At 51.0% G+C, this 18,626-nt stretch overlaps 1 protein-coding gene across 1 annotated transcript; it reads left to right on the top strand.

Moving 5' to 3' along the window:
* The first annotated feature begins 3,829 nt into the window (after positions 1-3,829).
* PPP1R3F (protein phosphatase 1, regulatory subunit 3F) lies at positions 3,830-17,851 on the top strand. Its single transcript, XM_012652279.1, has 4 exons — positions 3,830-4,821; positions 13,752-13,807; positions 14,014-14,096; positions 16,547-17,851. Exons 1-4 carry the CDS (start codon positions 3,830-3,832, stop codon positions 17,849-17,851), a joined length of 2,436 nt encoding a protein of 811 aa, XP_012507733.1.
* The last annotated feature ends 775 nt before the right edge of the window (positions 17,852-18,626 follow it).

Genomic DNA, 18,626 nt, shown 5'->3' on the forward strand with positions numbered 1-18,626 from the left:
TTGGTGCCGGGCTTTGAAACCCTCAGGTTTCCCCAAACCCAATGTCTCAGGTTTTAAATTCTAGGATGTGGTGACAGGGAGGTTCTGGGATTTGGAGATTCCTCTGGAGGCTTGAAGCTTGGGAGGTTTTAAGGTTGTCCAAGAATTGGCGGCTGCATCTCCTCACCTCAGCAGGCACTCTCTTCAACCACTGGTCAACATCAGAGACCAGCCCCCAGGGGCTTCTCCTGACCGGCCATGGCCGAGACTTCCAGTCCCCAGCTTGCCAGCGCCCTGCGTAGCCCAGGGTCCTAGTCATCCAACGTCCACTCTGACCCTCTGCAAGACTGGTTTCAGGCCTGGGGAAGAGAAATTGGAAACAGCTTTTTATTCGCATGGTACAAATCTAGTGGGCCAAGACCCACTCCTTCACCCCTTCATCTTTTTCCTTCCCCCACCCTCTAAGCCCTCAAAAAAAGGAGAGCCTCTTTGCTCAACTCAGACTCACCCTTCTGGAAACGCCCAGAGTGGGCCTGATGTCCTGGCTTTGTGAAGACAAGAAAAAAAAAAAAGCGAATAGAAAAAAAAAAAAGACCTAAAAAAAAAAAATCAATCAACAACAATTAAAAAAACCCCAACCCTTCCTACCATTAGTTCAAAACAAAACTTTCACTGGTTGAGGCTTCTGGGTTGGTGGGCCATGTCTGAGACCCAAAGATGGCTTGTGTGTGCTGGACAGCCAGAGGAGGCACCAAGGCGTGATGAGGTCCCCAGCTTAGAGACCTGCATGGACCCTGTGTACAGCAGGTGCTTAACAGATGTTACAGCATGTGGGAGGGAGCAAGGTAGGGGGTGCAGAGCACGGTTGTCAGCAAAGAGTCCTGCGGAGCTGACAGTAGGGATGTTCCCAAGGTTAATGACCCCCTGCAACCTGCAGACTTGGATATGAACATTTCCTGCACCTCCTGTGTAATTATTAATATAAACCAGGCCAGTTCTAGAAGCAGAGATCTTGTTCCCTGCCCCAGCACTTGTCCCCTCCTGGAAAACGGAGCTACCTTTCTCTCTCAGGGTCAGAGATAGGGGCTGTATCCTCCTCATGCTTTCCCTAGACCATCTCTCCTTTACTGTCATTTACTCCATGAGAGAGAGTAGCCGGAGAGACAGGAGGAAAACTGAGTGAGAGTAGTGGCCCAAAGAGTCCCAGGAGGCCCCTTCAGCGGGGCCCAGAGTGTGGGATGGGTGATGCTACTGCTGCTGAAAGCCAGGATCCTTGCAGAATGAGGGCTAGGGGTCAGACGGGCAGAGGTCACTGCCTTCTCTCTATACTAGACTATATCCTATGGCATAGAAGCCTTCTGGGGAAGGAGATTGGAAAGACTGGGAAATAGGGGAGTGTGAGCAGGATTAAACAAGTTGGGGAAAGTCCCCAGAGAAGGGGGCCTTTGGCAAAGACTTGAAGGAGGTGAGGGAGGGAGCTGCATAGATATCTGAGGAATGCCAGAGGAAACAGCCAGTGCAAAGTCCCTGAGGTGGAAGTGTACCTGATTTGTTCAAGGTCTACAAGGAGGCTCGTTTGGTTAGTGTAGAGACAGCAAGAAGAAGAGGGGTAGGAGGTCAGGTCAGAGAGGGGACTATGCAGGGTTAGACCATGTAGGACCTTGTAGGCCACGGTGAGGACTTTGGCTTTCACTCTGAGTGAGGAGGAAGGCATGGGAGGGTTGTCAGCAGAGGAGAGACATAAACTGTCTTTGGATTTTACAGGATTCCCCTGACTGCTGAGTGTAGTAGTATAGGGGCCGAGGGTGGAAGCAGGGGACTAGCAAAGAGGCGACTACTGCAGTAGTCCAGGTGACTGGCGATGGTGCTGGCAGTGGAGGTGGTCAGGAGAGGGTGGATTTGGGAAATATTTTGAATAGAGAAGCAACAGAATTTGTTGAAGGCTAAGAGTCTTGGGGCCAGAGAAGGACACAGACAATGACCAAACCAGGTGGGCAGGAAGGAGTCGCTGGGCAACTTGCTAGCTTGAACTTTTAGATGAAAAAAAAATAAAGTTCTATCTTGCTTAAGGCCCCATTATTTCCCCATTCTGTTACTTGCAGCTGAACATATTCCTTCCTGGACATTGAGACCTGAGGAGGAGAGGGACTGCTGGAGGGATTGCTTCACTCCTAGGGATGTTGTGAGGTTTAGATGAGATAACAGCGTGTTCAGAACCTAGCATACAGTAGGTGTTCAGTAAATCCTCCCAGGATGGAGGGCGAATGTTAAAATGGACATGTTCCATGGACAAAAGCTACAGTTCAGTTTCCACAGAAAGTGAGACCTCCAAGGGAGTGTGAAAGGAGTTTACTAAATGGAGAAAGCAGAGGGGACAGCACTCTTGGGAGAGGGAACAGTAGGTGCAGAGATGGAGGACAGAAAGAAGGAGGTAAGGCCATTGTGTGGTGTGGATTGTCAGGATGGGCAAGGGCAGGACTTTGATTTGTGATTCCTTTAGTGTCTACCAACATGCCTAATCAACTTCTGGTGGCACACAGGCTGCGGGTTTGTGAGCTGAAGTTAAAAAAACAAACAAACAAAACTAATCCTTCAAAAAGTTCAATTTCCCATTTGGCCATTCATTCAACAATGGTGCCACGTCCTGGCCAGCGCTGGGGTTGACAGTCGGGAATTCTTGGCTAGTGGCACTGCTCAAGCCAAGGCTGGGAGGTGGGCAGGGGGCACTCAATAACTACAGCAGTACAGTCCTTTTTGCTTTCTTATATCACGCACTAGGGTGCAGTCTAGCCCCCTTCAGGGAGTCTGGGCTTTCCTGGGACAATGGGGAGTCACGGAGGGTTAGGGTGAGGGTAAGTCCATCCCTGAGAGGCATACTGTTCTTATGGGCTGCCTGCATTCTACAGGTCTGCGGCTTGACCGCCCAATAGCTCAGACTCTGCCTACGCACAGCCTTTCCCTCTGGCCTCCTTATTGGCTACTAATGCCTTCCTTCACACCACCTACACCGCCCGCGTTGGCCCTGCTCTTTCTCATTTTGCCTCCAAGTCCTTCCTCCGTTCCGCTACGCTCTCTAGCTTTGGCATTGGTTCATCCCATACTAGCACTGCCCTTTGAGGGCTCACCGCCTTCACTCTGGCTCCCCCATTGGCTGTCCACCATCTGTCTTCCTCGCTCCCGCCTTCATCACCAACCTCCATTGGCTCTGCTCCCTAAGGTCCCACCTCCGTGGCCGCTCACTCTTGGTCTGTTTTTAGCTTCTGTATTGGCTAGTTCTGCTCTGGCACCGCCCCTCAGAGCCGTCGCACATACTCAAGAGACTCCCCATTTGCTCGCTGCAGCCATTATCGTCATCCCGCGAGTGGCTCCCCATTGGCTGTTCTGTCTCTAGCGTCCATTTCACCGCCTACGCAACCCGCGGGATCTCCCACTTTTCGGGCCTCTCGGTTCGTTCCCTGCTGCCCCCAACTCCTGTAGCCATTCCACTTTCTATGTCGCTCCCGCTCACATTTCCCCTTTAGCCGTCCTACTTCTGCTCTCTTCATCCGGGATCCCGCACCACCCCCATTCCAGCCTCTCCATTGATTCCCCGATCATCCCGCCTCCTACACCGCCCACTCTCGGGCATCCCCATTGGCTGCGTGTTTCTCCTGCTCTCAATTCACTGCCTACGTCACCCACACGCAGCTGCCCATTGGCTCTCTGCTGTACCTGTCTTCATCTCGCCGCCTACGCCCCCTTGAGCCGTACCCCACCCCCGCGCTGGCCTTCCCATTGGCTGTCCACCCCTTCAGGCCCTGCCCCCGCCGGTCCTGCCGCCGGTGCCGTCGGTGCCGCCGCCGCCGCCGATATGGCGCGCACAGCCCCTGTGGAGCCCCCGCTACGGCATCCCGCGCCCCCCTCGCCGGCCGCGGGTGAGCCCCGCACCTCGGTCGAGGCGGCGGTGGCCCCGCGGAGGGTGCTGTTCGCCGACGAGGCCCTGGGGCTGCCGCTGGCGCAGCTGCGTCGCTACCGGCCGTGGGGCGGGCCCGGGGCGGGCAAGATGGCGGCAGCGGCCGGGCAAGATGGCGGCGGCGGCGGGGCTGACGAGGACGACGATGGCGAGGATGGGGATGAAGGGGAGGAGGAAGAGGAGGTCTGCCCCGAGCCCTCGCCGCTGTGCCCCGTCCCCGCTGGCGGGGGTTTTTACCTGGTGCCCACATTTTCGCTGCCGCCCGCGCCGGGCCGTCTGGAGCGCTTGGGGCGCGTCATGGTGGAGCTGGAGGCGCTGCTGCCACCTCCCGGAGCGGTCCCCGGGGGTGCCGGGTTGTGGGTGCCTGGGGGACGCCCGCCGGTGCTGCGCGGGTTGGTACGCGTGCTGAACCGCTCCTTCGAGAAGGCGGTGCACGTGCGGGCCTCACACGACGGCTGGGCTTCCTTCTGCGACCACCCAGCGCGCTACGTCCCGCGCAGCCCACCGGGGGCAGGAGCGGGAGGAACAGGAGCAGGAGATCCCATCCTGGATCTGGGTCTCGGCCTGGGCCCCGGCCAGGCGGCCGCCTCCTCGCCCGACGACGGCGGCCGCACCGACCGCTTTGCCTTCCAGCTGCCCTTTGCTGAGGGCGCGGGCGATGGGGCGCGCCTCGACTTCGTGGTGCGCTATGAGACCCCCGAGGGCACTTTCTGGGCCAACAACCACGGCCGCAACTACACAGTCCTGCTCCGGATCGCACCCGCTCCCACACCCACTGATGCTGAAGGGCTGCCCCAGCAGCAGCAGCTGGAGCCACAGCCTGAGTGCCAGGGTCCCGTGGAGGCTGAGGCCAGGCAGCTGAAGAGCTGCATGAAGCCGGTGAGGCGCAGGTAATGTCTGCCAGCGCCACCTCCGCCAACCCAGGGCTGTGTCTAGGATGGAGGACAAGCATTCCAGCCCAGGAACCCCTCAGGCCTGCTCTCCAGGACAGGGAGGAGGGTGCATTCAGTCAGTCAAAGAGTGATGGAGGCCAAACGTGTGCTAGGCACTGTTTAACTGGGGTTTCATTCATTCATTTATTGAGTTCCACTGTAAAGCCCTGAACAAGACATCTTCCCTGCCCTCAAGGATCACACAGGCTCCTGTGAAAGATAGTTTGAAAAAAATGAGCAAGCAAACAGATAAGATAAATAGGGATAAAGTTAGCTGCTGAGAGGAGTAAGGGGATAAATTGGGAGGGAATGGCTGCTTTAGACTTGATGTTCAGGGAGAGCCTTTGAGGTGAGTCCTGGATGATGCTGAGGAAAAGTTATGCACAGATATGGGGGGGTAGTTTGTAGAAAAGGTAACAGGGAGGACTTTTCTGAGGAAATGCCATTTAAGCTGAGTCCTGAATGATAAAGAACAGTTATGTGCATATATGGAACAAAGGTGTTTTAGGTAGAGGGAGCAGCAAGTGCAAAGGTCCTGGGGTGGGAATGAACTTGGTGTGAATGATGGGCGGTGTGCTGGAGTGGAGAGAACTGCAGTGTCATGGTAGTGTGGACCAAGAGCCTTGCCAGTGGGTGGTAGGGAATTTGATCCCCATTTGACAGAGCAGAAAACTAGGGTTCCAGAGGTGGAGAAATGGGTTGAGGAAGTGATGACGCCTGACTTTTCCAGTTCAACCATGCCTGACCTTTGAAGCCTGTGCACTCTCTTTGCTGTTATGCTTTGATCTAGTTTGAGGCCTCCTGCGTAGGCGAAGGGCTGAGCCCAGGCTCTCACAGGGAAGCAGTGGCTTTGGCAGAGGCAGAACCAGATGGAGAGTGGACTGGAAGCTCATGTCCTTTGCTTTTTGGCACACCACCTCCTGTGACTATTCAGGGGCTAGGAGAAAGAACCAGTTTTCAGGTTCCCAGGAGGCTCTGATAGATGATTTTCCTAGGTTTCCTCTATTAAGCTATGAGTTCTTCAAGGGCAGCAGCTAGGCCTAATTCTTTCTGTGGTCACCTAAATCTAGCTTGGAATCAGTAGATTTTCCCTAAAATATGTACACTTCCCTGCTCCTGGGAGGACTGGAAATGGGAATGGGAAAATGCTTTTTGGACTTCGTATATGCTTGGTCAGAAGCTGCTGGCTGCAGCAAGATGTTTGTGAGATCTGCTGGTCCTGGTAAGGCTGTGAGTAATTCAGAAAGGTCTAGGTCTGGTCTGGTGGGCAGATGTGCCTGGGTAAGTGAGCAAGCAGGCAGGCACCCACTTACCAGTAAGCCCCACTATGACCCGAGACTCAGTCTAAAGGGGGCAGGCAGCATGGCTTTCCTTACAGCAGTGAGAGCTTGGATTCTGGCATCAGATCGCCTGGGTTCAAATCCCAGACCTGCCACTCACTGGCCTTGTGACTTTGGCCAACTCATTTAATCACACTGTGCCTCAGAGAGAATTATAGCACCTACTTCACATGATAGCAGTAAAAGTGCTCTGAACTGAGCCTGGTGCAAAGTAGTACCATACAGGTGTTAACTAGTGTTAGTATTTAGGCAGTTACATGTATAGTTCCCTGGATTTCCTTCCTAAACTAAGCTCTGCCCATCACCAGCTGTGTGTCCTTGCCTTAGTTTCCTTGTCTGCTAAAGGGGAATGACAATCACTTTGCATGGTTGGATTGGATGCAGCAAACACGGTGGTAGCCGTGAAAGATAACGGTGGCCAGCATTTACTGATCTTTGTGCTATAAGCGTCAGGTCCATTCTCTCCTGGAGGCCTGTGGTGTGTCGTGTGTGGTGTAGGTGCTCTTATCCCCATTTAATATAGGGGGAAATGGGGAGCTCAGAGAGGTGAGCCAGCTTGCTCAAAGTCTCTCAGCCAGTGAGTAACAGGACCAGGGAAGAAATGCTAGGGATATTTTTTTTCTTTCTTACTACTGATCCTCTTGAAGGCCTGGCAGGATTCAGGGCAAATTCTGGATTTCATTCTTGGTGTTCCCAGCATGTCATGCTTTCCTTTTACTTTTTTTTTTTTGGTTGTACTTTTTTGCTTTATTGAGATATACCTACATAAAGTGTACTGATATTAAGTGTATGGCCCAATAGATTTGTACATACGTATACACTTGTGTAACCACCACCCAGATCAAGATATTGAGCAGTTCCTGTGCCCCAGAACTGCCTTCATTTCTATCACTTTTCCCAAGTTGTCATCCCCGCCGGCTGTCGTGGGAGCCCTGTCTGTAAGATGCGACAGTTTGGGTAACACAGTTTGGTCATTTAAAGAATGTGAAAGGAAGGGAACAGAAATCAAAACCTTGCGGGGCCAAGGTGGGTGGAGAGGGTGTTTTTCTTTTAAAATACATGAGTGGTTTTAAGGAGAAATTGAAGCAGCCCGTTTAGACAATTGTTTTGGTATCTGGCCCCAGGTCTGTGGTTCCTAACATGACTTGTGATATTATTTTAAGTGGGCAGATGGCTTTTTGATAGCTTCTTTATCTTTTGATCTCAGCTCTTGCAAAGGGGAGGTTGGTGCTCATTGCAAGATCAGCGATAAGGTTTTCTTTGTAGGTCGGTGGCTTTCTTGGCGAGTACATTTCAACTTATTGTTTTAAAACCTGTGTGCTGCCAGTGACTTGCAGCGCTGTTGAAGAACATCCACCCCACTGTGACCCAGCCTTCTTGGGAAACAGTGGAGGATCTTAGGGGATATCCTTTACCTGTGGGAGTCCCATCGTAGAGGATTTCCTGTTTAGAAATGTTGGCTGCAGGCCCACTGTGCACCGGGCATAGCCATGTCAGGTGAGGGCATGGGAGAAGTCTGGTAGCCATCAAGATTTGGTTCAGAAACCCAAATGGCTGCTTTCCCTGGGTTGCTCGACTAGGCTTTTGATAACTCAGGCATAGAGATAATCCATCAACAAGCATTTATTGAGGGCCTACTATGTGCTGGGCACAGTGCTCGGTTCACGCAGGGAAAAAGATGTAGACTGGTCCAAAGATGTCACAGGGCTTGTGGCGGAATGTCGTGGGAAGGGCAGGTATAGAAGGCTTGTTGTGTGAGACCTGGCTGAGCCCCTGCTCTTTGCTGGGCACTTTGCTGAGTACTGTATTTTCATGCAAAGTCTCATTTAATCCTGATAACATTCCCTGTGACATAGACTGTTTTATTTTTGTTTATTTATTTATTTAGCAGCCTCATGACCTTCTTGGATATTTTAAATCTCTCTTTCCTGGATGAGCCAATCCGAGGCTCCCAGAGTCCAAAGTCCCAGTGGTGTGGGGAGGAGCCCTCCTGCTCTACCTTGGCTTAACACCCGTAGGAAGTATCCCATTCCTCTTAAAAATAAAGACTAAGAAAGCCTCACCATGGCCTTTAAGCATCCCCACCCTGTTCCCCAGTCTGGTCCCCGCCAGCTTCTGGTCTTACCTCACACCAGTGTCTCTTTCTGAGCTCCTGTCACCGTGGTCTTTCTGTTACTCCAAAGGGCCTTGCTCCTTTCTGCCTCAGGGCCTTTGCCCACACTGTCCTTCACCAGGAATGTTTGTCCCGCACCCCTTGCAGTCTCCTTGTGTTGATCCTTCAGTTCTAAGAGGATTTCCCCAGGGGGCCTGTCCACGTCCTCGTCAGGCCCCCAGCTTTTCCATAGCGCTGATCAGCCCAGCAGGCAAGCCCCGTCACGTAGCAAATTCAGGGTCATCTTCCGTCCTGCCTACCAGTCCTACTATATTTTTCTGATCCACTCTTGTCTCCTCTCTGGTGTGACTCTTTCACATGCTCTTTACCTTCAGACTTTGCCTCCTGCTTCAAAAAAACAAAGTAGAAGCCATAAGAATGAAACTCCCTACAGCTGGCAGCCCCCGGGCTTGCAGACTGATTTCCCTCCCCTGTGTTACAGGAGAGGAGGAGTCCCCTCCTCCCTCAGGCCAGTTCTCTCTCCTGTGCTCTGGGTCCCATTTTCTGCCACTTGCTCCAGAACCTGACATCACCGATCACACCCTTTCTCTCCTGGCAGGCTTTCCGCTGCCCTCCTCACCCAGTCTTCCCTATTGACTTTTGCCCGCTTCAGCGTCCCTGCTGTCTCTGCTGACCCCACCTTCTCCCCCTGCTGCTCCTGGCCAGCACCTAATCACCCTCCTCCCCTTCACTGCCGACCCCTCTCTCGAGAGTTGCCTGCACTTGCTTTCTCCACGTGCTCACTCCTGTGTGTGCTTTAGCCCCCTGCACCTGCCAGATTCCACAGGTGGTTTTTCGTTTTTTTTCTTGAAGTTGTTCACCACTCCTACTTAAGACACTTTGTCTTCCCTTGCCTTGGGACCATACTCTGCTGCTTTTCCTCTTAACTCTCTGGCCCTTCTCTTTCTCCTTGCTCTTTTCTTCAGCCTCATGTATCCTAACTTGGTGTCTCCATTTGATGGATGTCCCAAAGATTCCTCAAACTCATCTTGTTGGGGACCGCATTCATCACCTCCCCCCCAGAGTTCCTGAGCAGCCTCTCACTCTTCTACCTCCTCCCTTGCTCGTTTTGCTTCTAAGTATCCTTATAAGACCTCCCTGACTCTGCGGTTGGGCCAGGACCCCTTGTCCTAGGGCATTCTTTCCTTCTCTAAAGGCACTGACAGTTTGTAGTTAGACCTTCATTAGGGGATTATTGGATGACTCCGTCCTGCTAGACTGTAAGCTCCGTGAGGGGTAGGGACATGGTCTGCTTTTGTTCACCACTGTATTCCCGCAGGCCTGCCACAGTGCCTGGCACTTAGCAGGTGCTCAATAAATGTTTGTTGAAAGAATGAGTTTGAGTATTTTTTAATGTCTTCCTCCACACTGAACTGTAAGCTTCCTAGTCGCGTTTGCTCATCATTGTGTCTCCAGGGCCTGTCACCGGGGCTGATGCATAGTAAGGCCTCTATGTATTTAGGTACACCTATAATTAAATGGATGGGGATCCAACTTGACATCTGAGTTGGCAGCCTTAGGGGAAACCAGAACCACTGGAGTTGAAACAGGACGGGTCAAGGGTCATCTTAGTTGTCTGGCAAGTGCGGATTTAATGTGAAAGTAATCCCCTTTCATTCCACAGAAAACAGGTGGGGTCATCATGGTTAAGGACGTGGGCCTGAGGCTACACGCTGAGAAAGTGGGATCCGACCCTGTATGGTCCTGCTGCAGTGCCCCAGCTCTTAGCTGCTGTGCCAGGCTGGGTGATGCATTTTACGTGCAGGGAAATGCTGGGCAAGTTGCTTTCCTTTTCAGAGCCTCAGTTTCCCTCAGTGGGAATTTGAGGGAAATTACTATTAAGCACTTTACAGGTGCTTTTCAAGCATTTCCTCAATCTGCTCAACAACTCATGGAAGTAGGTATTACCATTATCCCCTCTTTACAGATGAGGAAACTGAGGCACAGAGAGGTTAAGTAACTTGCTCCAGGTCACACAGCTGTTAAGTGGCAGAGCTGGGATTACTCAGGATTGCATGTCCTGACTCTTTATTAAGATGTGAAATCAATTTACTGGGTTCTAACAAACATTAAGAAAATAGCATAAGGAATGCCAGAGTGCATCACAACACGCAGTAAAGGTAAGTATTGTTTCATGCCAGGAACAACTATTTTTCAGTTATATATATGTATATATATTTACACATGTATGGGTGTGCCGCGTTATGACGTAGAATGGATTTCTTATTGTGGGTCATGGCCAAAGAACTGCTGTAGAAGTTCATGGCATGACAGAGTGCTCTCCTCCTGCCACTCTGCTGGATTGCCCACAAGTCCCAGAGCTGAGGCTGACACACTTGTTGGGGAAGGCAAAACAGTGCCCCACATAGCTTGGTGGCTTTCACAGCCGCCGTCAAACCCTGTTCTTTTCAGAAAGCAGATGGCTCAGGGTAACTGGGATTCCAAGTATCGCAGGGCAGGTTTCTGAAGCCACGTGTCTCCCTCCGGAGAGTCAGCGTTATCTTCAGGTTGAGTACATGGGAGCTGGGGTCCGCTGAGTTTCCCTTTGGGTTTCAGTGCCTGACCCACTTTGGGCTGGCAAAGTTCTTTGAAACCATGAGTGCTGGAGGTGCTCACAGAGGACTCTGGTGCCGGTGGTGATGGCAGTGATGTGACTGCTCTGAAAGTCTGCTGTTCTCCACGGGGCTTGTCAGCCTTAGCTTGCTCGCTCTCTCTGCGACTCTGGCGATTCACCTTTCTGTTGTCTCAGCTGGCCTAGGCTGGGGCCAGTGCCACCTCCTTCCAAATTCTCACCCCCTGGTCTCCTTGGATACTATCTGAGGTCAGCAGCTATTGAGTTTCCTGATGGCAGGAGGAATTTTCACACTCAGGAGACTGGTGGGCAGCCCTGAGATGGCCCCTTCTAGGTGACAATGGCTTGACCGTTGCTCACAAACACCCAAATGATGTGTGCCCAAGATGTCCCCAGGTCTGTGTGCCCTGGCCCACTACTGCTCACTGCTCTTGAGGGGATGCCATGTGGTATTTGAGGGGATGGTGCCAAAAGAGCAGGTTTCCGTCTTGAAAATTAGCAGGCATACTGTAGGTACAGTTTTGTTCTTAACTTCCCTCTCCATTTTTCTAAGAACTCTTCTTCTCTGTTAATTGATCATTGAGTCAGTATACATTTGTGCTCGATTTCTCTTACTATCTTCATTTTGATTAAAGTCATAGCTGCCTCTGAATTTTTACTGTGAAAGGCAGTTCAAGGATATTTGTGTTTTTTCTTTCAGCCCATAATTTCAAACTATCTTCAAAGTGGAGCCCTCTTTCTGGATGTTATCAGCGTGGTGTGTAGTCAGTGGGTGTAGTCCTTGGGCCTTACTTTCTGCACTTGTAAAAAGGGAAGGGCGTTGTTTTGAAGGGTAGATGTGAAGGTTTTCAAATGCCTTGCTGTATCAATGAAAGGGCCCCCATTGTGAAAGAGGTGACAATAAGTGCTTGTGCCTCCTGCTGTCGTTTCTCTGACTTTGGAGGTAGGGAGAACGACCTGTTTGCTTCTGCGTTTGCTTCTGCTGACTTCGTAGATCTTAGGATTGGCTCAACTGCTTCCCGGTTTTTGGATGTTTCCCTTCCTCTCACCCTCGTTGGCATGGAAGGGATGATCTGGGGGCTGAAGGATTGATTTCGTGTTTGTTTTTCTTCTCTCCTTCCTCCACCTGAATTGCAGAGTCCTTTTCCTGCTGTTGGCTGTTCCCCTTTTCCCTCTCACATCTGTGATTCTGTAGTGGCTTTTTAGAAGCCTGGTTGCCATGCATGTCAGGACTTGGCCAGATGGCAGGGGAAAGCTTACCTGCTCCTGCCCATGGTGGGGAGGACTGGCTTTCTGTCTTTTTGTGTGCCTTCTTGAAGACGCATGGTTTAGAAGATCCTAGGGAGATGATGTTTTCTGTAATGAAGGCCTATGCCAGCAGAAGAAATCAGTCAGTGAAGCCCGGCAGAATCTGTGTTGAGCCACAAGTCCGAAGACTAGATTTTAGACCCACTGAGGGGACTGGTGCAGGACCAAGCCAGTTTGCTCTGAATTCCCCTTTCTCATCTGTGATGAGTGGGAGTTGATGGCTGGGCTCCTAGAGTCACCTACCCTAGGCCCTGTGGTATTCAGATTCGAGTACCTCTGGTGGGATGCATGAGCCCTAGACTGTGGAGAAAGACCGTCCATTTCAGAGCTTCCAGACTCTAGATCCATATATTATTACATGGTTCAAGCTTCCTCACTGAGGGTGAAAATAAGCAGTTCTTACTCCGTGTCTGGTGGTCTCCTAGCCACATGTCCCGTGGAGGCAGGGAAACTGGGAATGAATATGTGGGCAAAAGGCAGGTCCAAAGAAAAGCCTGCATGAAGGAGGAGGGAGGGATCTCTCACTCATCGGTGAGAGTAAGAACAGTGATTTCTCCAAGATGAGACCCCACCCTGGCAGTATCTGGCTGAAATACACTTGGCTTATGCCCCTCAGGGATCTGACCGGCCTGGTGAAGGAGGAACAAGACCAATGAATATATACCATTGCTTTGGCCCCTGCCACGTGCCAGGCCCCGACGTCTGCCTCTCCACCCTCATTCCTCTTGCACGTCTTGCTTGATGTGCATATCCTGGCTCCCCTGGGCTCCGCTTTCTAAGTGAGGAGGTGAAGGGACCTGCCAGGCTGCTATGGGGATACAGGAGGGCTGGCGTAGAGGCCCAGGCCTCCCTGACCCCCTTCCCATTCTCCATTTGCTTTCCTTCCTCCCTTCTGCCGTTTCCTGCGTCCCACAGTCTTCTGTGCCTGCTCTTTCTGGGAAAATATGGGTTCCTCCACAGCCAGGGACATGCCCTAAAGAAATGACCCAAGGTGTCCATAAAACTACACCCAGTGCTGTTTGTTGAAGTTTGCTTTGTGACAGCAAAATGAAGAAAACAACCTAGCTGCGTGGTGGGAAGGGAATGGCTATGTAAATTATGACAAAGCCCACACGATATGAGCATTAAGCAGCCGTTTGAAATGTTTGCAAAGTATATAATGATGTTTCTTACTGGTAAGTGGACAAAGCCAGCTGTGAAATTATGTCTGCAGAATGTAAATGATTTCATAGACTATCAGGAATGAAATTTTCCAAAATGTTAGCAGTGGTTGCCTCTGGCTGGTGTGTGATTTTTTTTTTTCCTCTGGCTTCTTTATACTTTCCTGTATTCTGTAAATTTTCTACAATGAGGGTGTAGGACTTTTATGATCAAGGGATTAAAAAGAGGCAGCAGAAGAGAAAGCAGCAGCTGTCAGGTGAAGACAAGCCACCATGGAGGCTCAGAAGGTGCCAGTGGGTGGCAGAAGTGACCTCTTAGGGTGTCAGATCTATGTACTCTCTCCTCTGCCCCATAGGCCTGCTGAGGAGGAGCTGAGGATGAAGAACACGGATGATAACACCCCTGCTGTGGGTAAGCAGTTGGGCAACTTGGGGAGTTTTAGCTTGTATTTACCATGTCTGTCTTCCTCCGTTTTTCTTTCTATAAAAACAAAGAGGTACCTTCTGCTTTAGACTGTCGCAGAAAGCTTCAGAGGCAAAACTGCCAATTAGCTAGAATAGCAAATTTTCAGCTTGTACACCTGTTTTGCCCCAACGCTGCCCTTCTCTTCTCTCCAGCAGGGCGTCCTGATGTCCAGGAGTCAGTGGGTCCCCTGGTGGCCCCCACCCCTCTCCGTCCATGGCCCCAGATGACGCTTCAGGTAAGCTGGCCCTTGCAGCCTCAGGGCGGACAGCCCACTGAGAGGCTCACAGTAGGATCACAGCTGTGCTGGGTGGTGGGGCCCACTGGCTCTGGGTCCACCCTAGATCGAAGAGAAGTCACAAAAGTAGAACTCAGAACCCGATGGGGGGTGGAGAATGCAGTTATTCATCTGGGCTTATAGAAATTTCATTTGTTAATTTAGCAAATATTTATGGAGTGCTTGTTCTGTGCCAAGCACTGTTATAGATGCAGAAATACAGTAGTGAACAAAAATGCTCTTTGTGGGGCTTACATGTTAGTAGAGTGATATGTGATCAAATAAAATAATAGTTAAATATGTGGTATTTTATTTTATTTTATTTTTTTAAAAGTTGGGAGATCAACAGAGCCAGGAGCCTGGAGTGCCATCCCCAGGCCACCCTGGGGATGATGATGAGTGCTAAGGAAAAATATAAAGGGTAGGGAATGGGTGAGAGGGTGTTGTGTACGCATGTGTGTGTGTTGTGGGGGGGCGTTGGCAACTTTAGATCGACTGGCACGGGCAGGCCTTAGTGGCGATTAGTGAGATTTGAGCAAAGATAAGAAGAAGATGAGAGAGTGAGCCATGTGGATAACTAGGGGAGGAACATCCCAGGCGAGTGTGAGGTTCCTGAGATGGGGCTGTGACTAATGCGTGTGAGGGACAGCAAGGAGCAGAAGAGGGGGAGCCACAGGAGGGTGTGAGCAGAGGGACGTGATCTGACTCAGGATTTAACAGGCTCCCTCTGGCGGAAGCAGGCGACCTGTGAGGAGGCTACTGCAGTGGTCCAGGGGTGCTGTGACTGTGGGGGCAGGGGACGTAGAGACATTCTGGAGGGGTGTGTGTGTGTGTGTGTGTGTGTGTATTTTGACTTTTTATTACAAAAATTTTCAAACTTATATAGAAGAGACTAGTATAACGAACCCTCATACACCATCACCCAGCTTCAACAAGTGACAACACATGTCCAACCCTACTTCATCTGGAACGCCGCCTCCTCCCCTCCCATTCCCTATGGGGTTATTTTGCAAAAAATCCAGATATCATCATCCCATCCATAAATACTTCAGTTTGCGTCTCAGAAAATTAAGAACTCTTAAAAAAAAAACCACAGTGCCATCATCACACCACAGAAAAGTAACAATAATTCCTTAGTATCATCAAGTATTTGGTCAGTGTTCAAATTTCCTTCTCCCATAAGGGTTTTAGGATCTACACAAGGTTGACACATTGCATTTGATTGATGCGTCTGTTTAGTTTTTTTTTTATCTCTCCCACTTTCTTTCCTTGCAATTTTTTGCTTGAAGAAACCTTGTTTGTCCTGTAGAGTTTTCCACAGTCTGGATGATTGCATCGAGGTGGAAACATGTTTCTTACTCTATTTTTACTCATTTGTTAATTCTATTAATTAATTTAGTCTTTTATAGTTAAATTTAATTTATGTATTAAACCATTAATTCTATTAAATCATTACATTTAATCTTTTATTATTAAATTAATTTAAATAGAATGAACTCTACTTAATTCTATTGTTCCCACTTCCTTTACTCACTGGGATTCTTCTCTAAAGAAAAAATGTCCCACACCAACTGTTTGGCTACCTTGAGGTATAGTTTGTCCAGGAAAAGCAGTGTAAATACTTAATTTTGCCCCTTTTATTTACCAGTTTTCAGAAAAAAAACTCAAGGGTTTTCAATCTTGATGTGTCATTATGAACTCACGGATTCTAAACATATTTGATGAATTTTAATCCATTGCACTTATTTATTTATTTTTTTCATGCTTAAATTGAATTCTCCCTGGCCAGTAGGAGCTTATTTAGATTGGCTCTCCTGTCCTTTTGCCAGGCCCCCATCATTCTGTGAGCCCCTCCTCACATCCTGTGAGGACAGTATGTTCTAGGCGCATTCTGGACTTTCCCAGCCCCAAGCCTGAAAACAGCCATTTCTTTAAGGAGCCCTGGTTTCCTTTAGTGGAGAATGACTGGTACTGAGAGACCAAGATCTGGGGGCTCGGCATGCTTGTTGCTACTAGATTGCTCGTTGTTTCTAGGCCTTTTCAAAAGACGGAGCTAGGAAATAAATTTTTTAAAAAGACAAGATACATGATGGATTCACATGAATATTCTGGCTATGTTTTGAAGGTAAACCAACAGTGTTTACTGACAGTCATTCACCAAATATTGATGCCCGCTGAATTCCTCAGCTTTGTCATCAGCCCCTTTTATGCCATCAAAGGGTATTATTTTCCTAGAGATGTCAGAGTCTTTGGAGTTTAGAGAATTGCAGAGGGCTCTTGAAGGCATTTTTATGTGGAAACACCTGTGGGGCTGGGTGTGGGCTGTCACCAGTTCTTACTGTCTCTGCTTGTCCTGTCCCCTCCTCTACTTCATTCCCTGCCCTTTCTCCTCCCCTCCCCCACGGCTCCAGGTTTCTGAAGTTACAATGACTGGCAACCCCCCAGAAGAAGGTGACATCCCCAGAAGCAAACCACCTGTGGCTTTTACAGAGGTCCTCCAGGCACCGGCCATCAGGATCCCCCACTCCTCCCCTCTCTGTGGCCTGGGTGGCTCCCCCAGAGACCAGGCCTCAGGGCCTGATGCAAGTGAGGGGGCCACTGGGCCTTTCCTGGAACCCAGCCAGCAGCAGGTGGAGGCCACATGGGAAGTATCGAGTGAGAATGGAGGGGGTCGAAAGGACCCCATGGTGGGGGCTATTATGGATGAACCCCCCGGGGGTCTGGAGGTCATGAGCGGGTTGGAGGAGCTGCTTGGCGAAGACACCATTGACCAGGAGCTGGAGCAGCTCTACCTGTCCCACCTGAGCCGCCTGCGGGCTGCTGTGGCTTCAGGTGGGGGAGGGGGTGGTGGGGAGGGCCCCACAGATGGCGGGATGTCCCCCAGCCATCCCTTGGGCGTACTCACGGACCGTGACCTGATCTTGAAGTGGTCTGGCCCTGAGCGGGCCCTGAACAGTGCCCTGGCTGAGGAGATCACGCTGCACTACGCCCGACTCGGGCGCGGGGTGGAGCTCATCAAGGACACCGAGGACCCTGATGAGGAGGGGGAGGGCGAAGAGGGGCTCTCCATCACACCCTCCAGCCCAGAAGGGGACAGCCCCAAGGAATCACCTCCGGAAATCCTCTCTGGGGCCCGTTGTGTGGTAGCCACTATGGGAGATGTGTGGCTCCCATGGGCAGAGGGCTCAGGATGTGACAGCCCTGTGGTTCTGAGCAGAGAGGGTCAGTTCACTGGGGATCCAGAGAAAGGGATGGGCAAGGATGCTGACTCTTTGCACATGAACAGGGTGATAGCTGGGGTGACTGGGTCTCTGGGGGAGGCTGGGACAGATGCTCAGGTGGAGGTCACCACTGAGCAGGCAGGCAGCTTGGATCCTATATCTGGCAAGGAGCCAGCTGCTCCAGTCCTTCTGCTGGGACAAAATCCCACCCTCGTTGGTCCCTTAGGGGCCGAAGTCTGTCTGTCTAGCATGGCTAGGCCTCATGTGAGCTCCCAGGATGAAGAGGGTGCAGGCCCAAGTCTTGAACCCCCAAAAAGGTCTCCCACCCTAGCAGCCCCTGCAGAATGTGTGTGTGTATTGCCTCCCCAGCTCCGGGGGCCCTTGACCCAGACTCTGGGTGTCCTGGCTGGGCTGGTGGTGGTCCCTGTGGCTCTGAACAGTGGTGTGTCCCTCCTGGTGCTTGCGCTGTGCCTCTCTCTGGCCTGGTTCTCGTAGGGGCTGCTTGGGGGATCAGCAATGACAGGCTTCCCCCTCTCTGGGGTCTGGGGAGGGGTAGCCCCTGCACCACCCCAGAGGGTTGAGATGGGATATGTGGCCTGTGCAGTGAGGGGACTTTGGTCCTTTGCTTCTGAGAATGCTCAACTAGAGAGAGGCCTTTCCATCCCTGAGCTCTCCAGTCAGCACAGGGCTCCCTGTGGTGATACCAACGGAGAGGAATGGGGATGGGTGGATGGTATGAGTGAGAAGAACTTTTACAATGGAACTGGGCATGTCCTCCCCCTCCCCTACCCCCAAGCCTGTATTTATTTTTGTATAATTCTCTGGATGAGGGAGAGCGGTCGTGAGCTGGTCTTGGGGCACAATTACCCAGAGATATATTTATTAACAGCCAACCTGTGCAACCTGCTGGAGCTTTATTTTTAATTTAATTTATATAGAGTACCTATTATTATATGCCACAATAGAGCTCTATGAGAAATGATGTGTCTTGCCGTGCAGTGTTCTCCTGTTTGGGCGTGAGTGTTCAGGGTGGTCACATTCTGTAGGAGGACCACGGTGGGGAGTGGGGGCTAGGACGTGGCCATGCCTGTGCTGCTTCAGTGTGTACTTGAGGATCTGTGTCTCCTCACCTCGTGGTCCCAATCCATGTGGTCCTTCAGTCTTTTCTGCATTCTATCTGTGGGAGCCTGCAGAGGTATATATGGATGGTGGTGGTGGGAGCCAGGGAGGAAGAGTGGTGGCCACATGAGGGTTTGGTGTCAGTCACATG

The sequence above is a fragment of the Propithecus coquereli genome, unplaced genomic scaffold, assembly GCF_000956105.1.
Source record: "Propithecus coquereli isolate 6110/MARCELLA unplaced genomic scaffold, Pcoq_1.0 Scaffold388, whole genome shotgun sequence".
Taxonomy (NCBI): domain Eukaryota; kingdom Metazoa; phylum Chordata; class Mammalia; order Primates; family Indriidae; genus Propithecus; species Propithecus coquereli.

Excerpts from the sequence above, each read along its gene's own strand:
- PPP1R3F (XM_012652279.1), top strand. The coding sequence starts at position 3,830 with ATGGCGCGCACAGCCCCTGTGGAGCCCCCGCTACGGCATCCCGCGCCC. Across the intron at positions 4,822-13,751 it reads ATGAAGCCGGTGAGGCGCAG|GCCTGCTGAGGAGGAGCTGA; the intron begins GTAATGTCTGCC and ends TCTGCCCCATAG. Across the intron at positions 14,097-16,546 it reads GGCCCCAGATGACGCTTCAG|GTTTCTGAAGTTACAATGAC; the intron begins GTAAGCTGGCCC and ends CCACGGCTCCAG.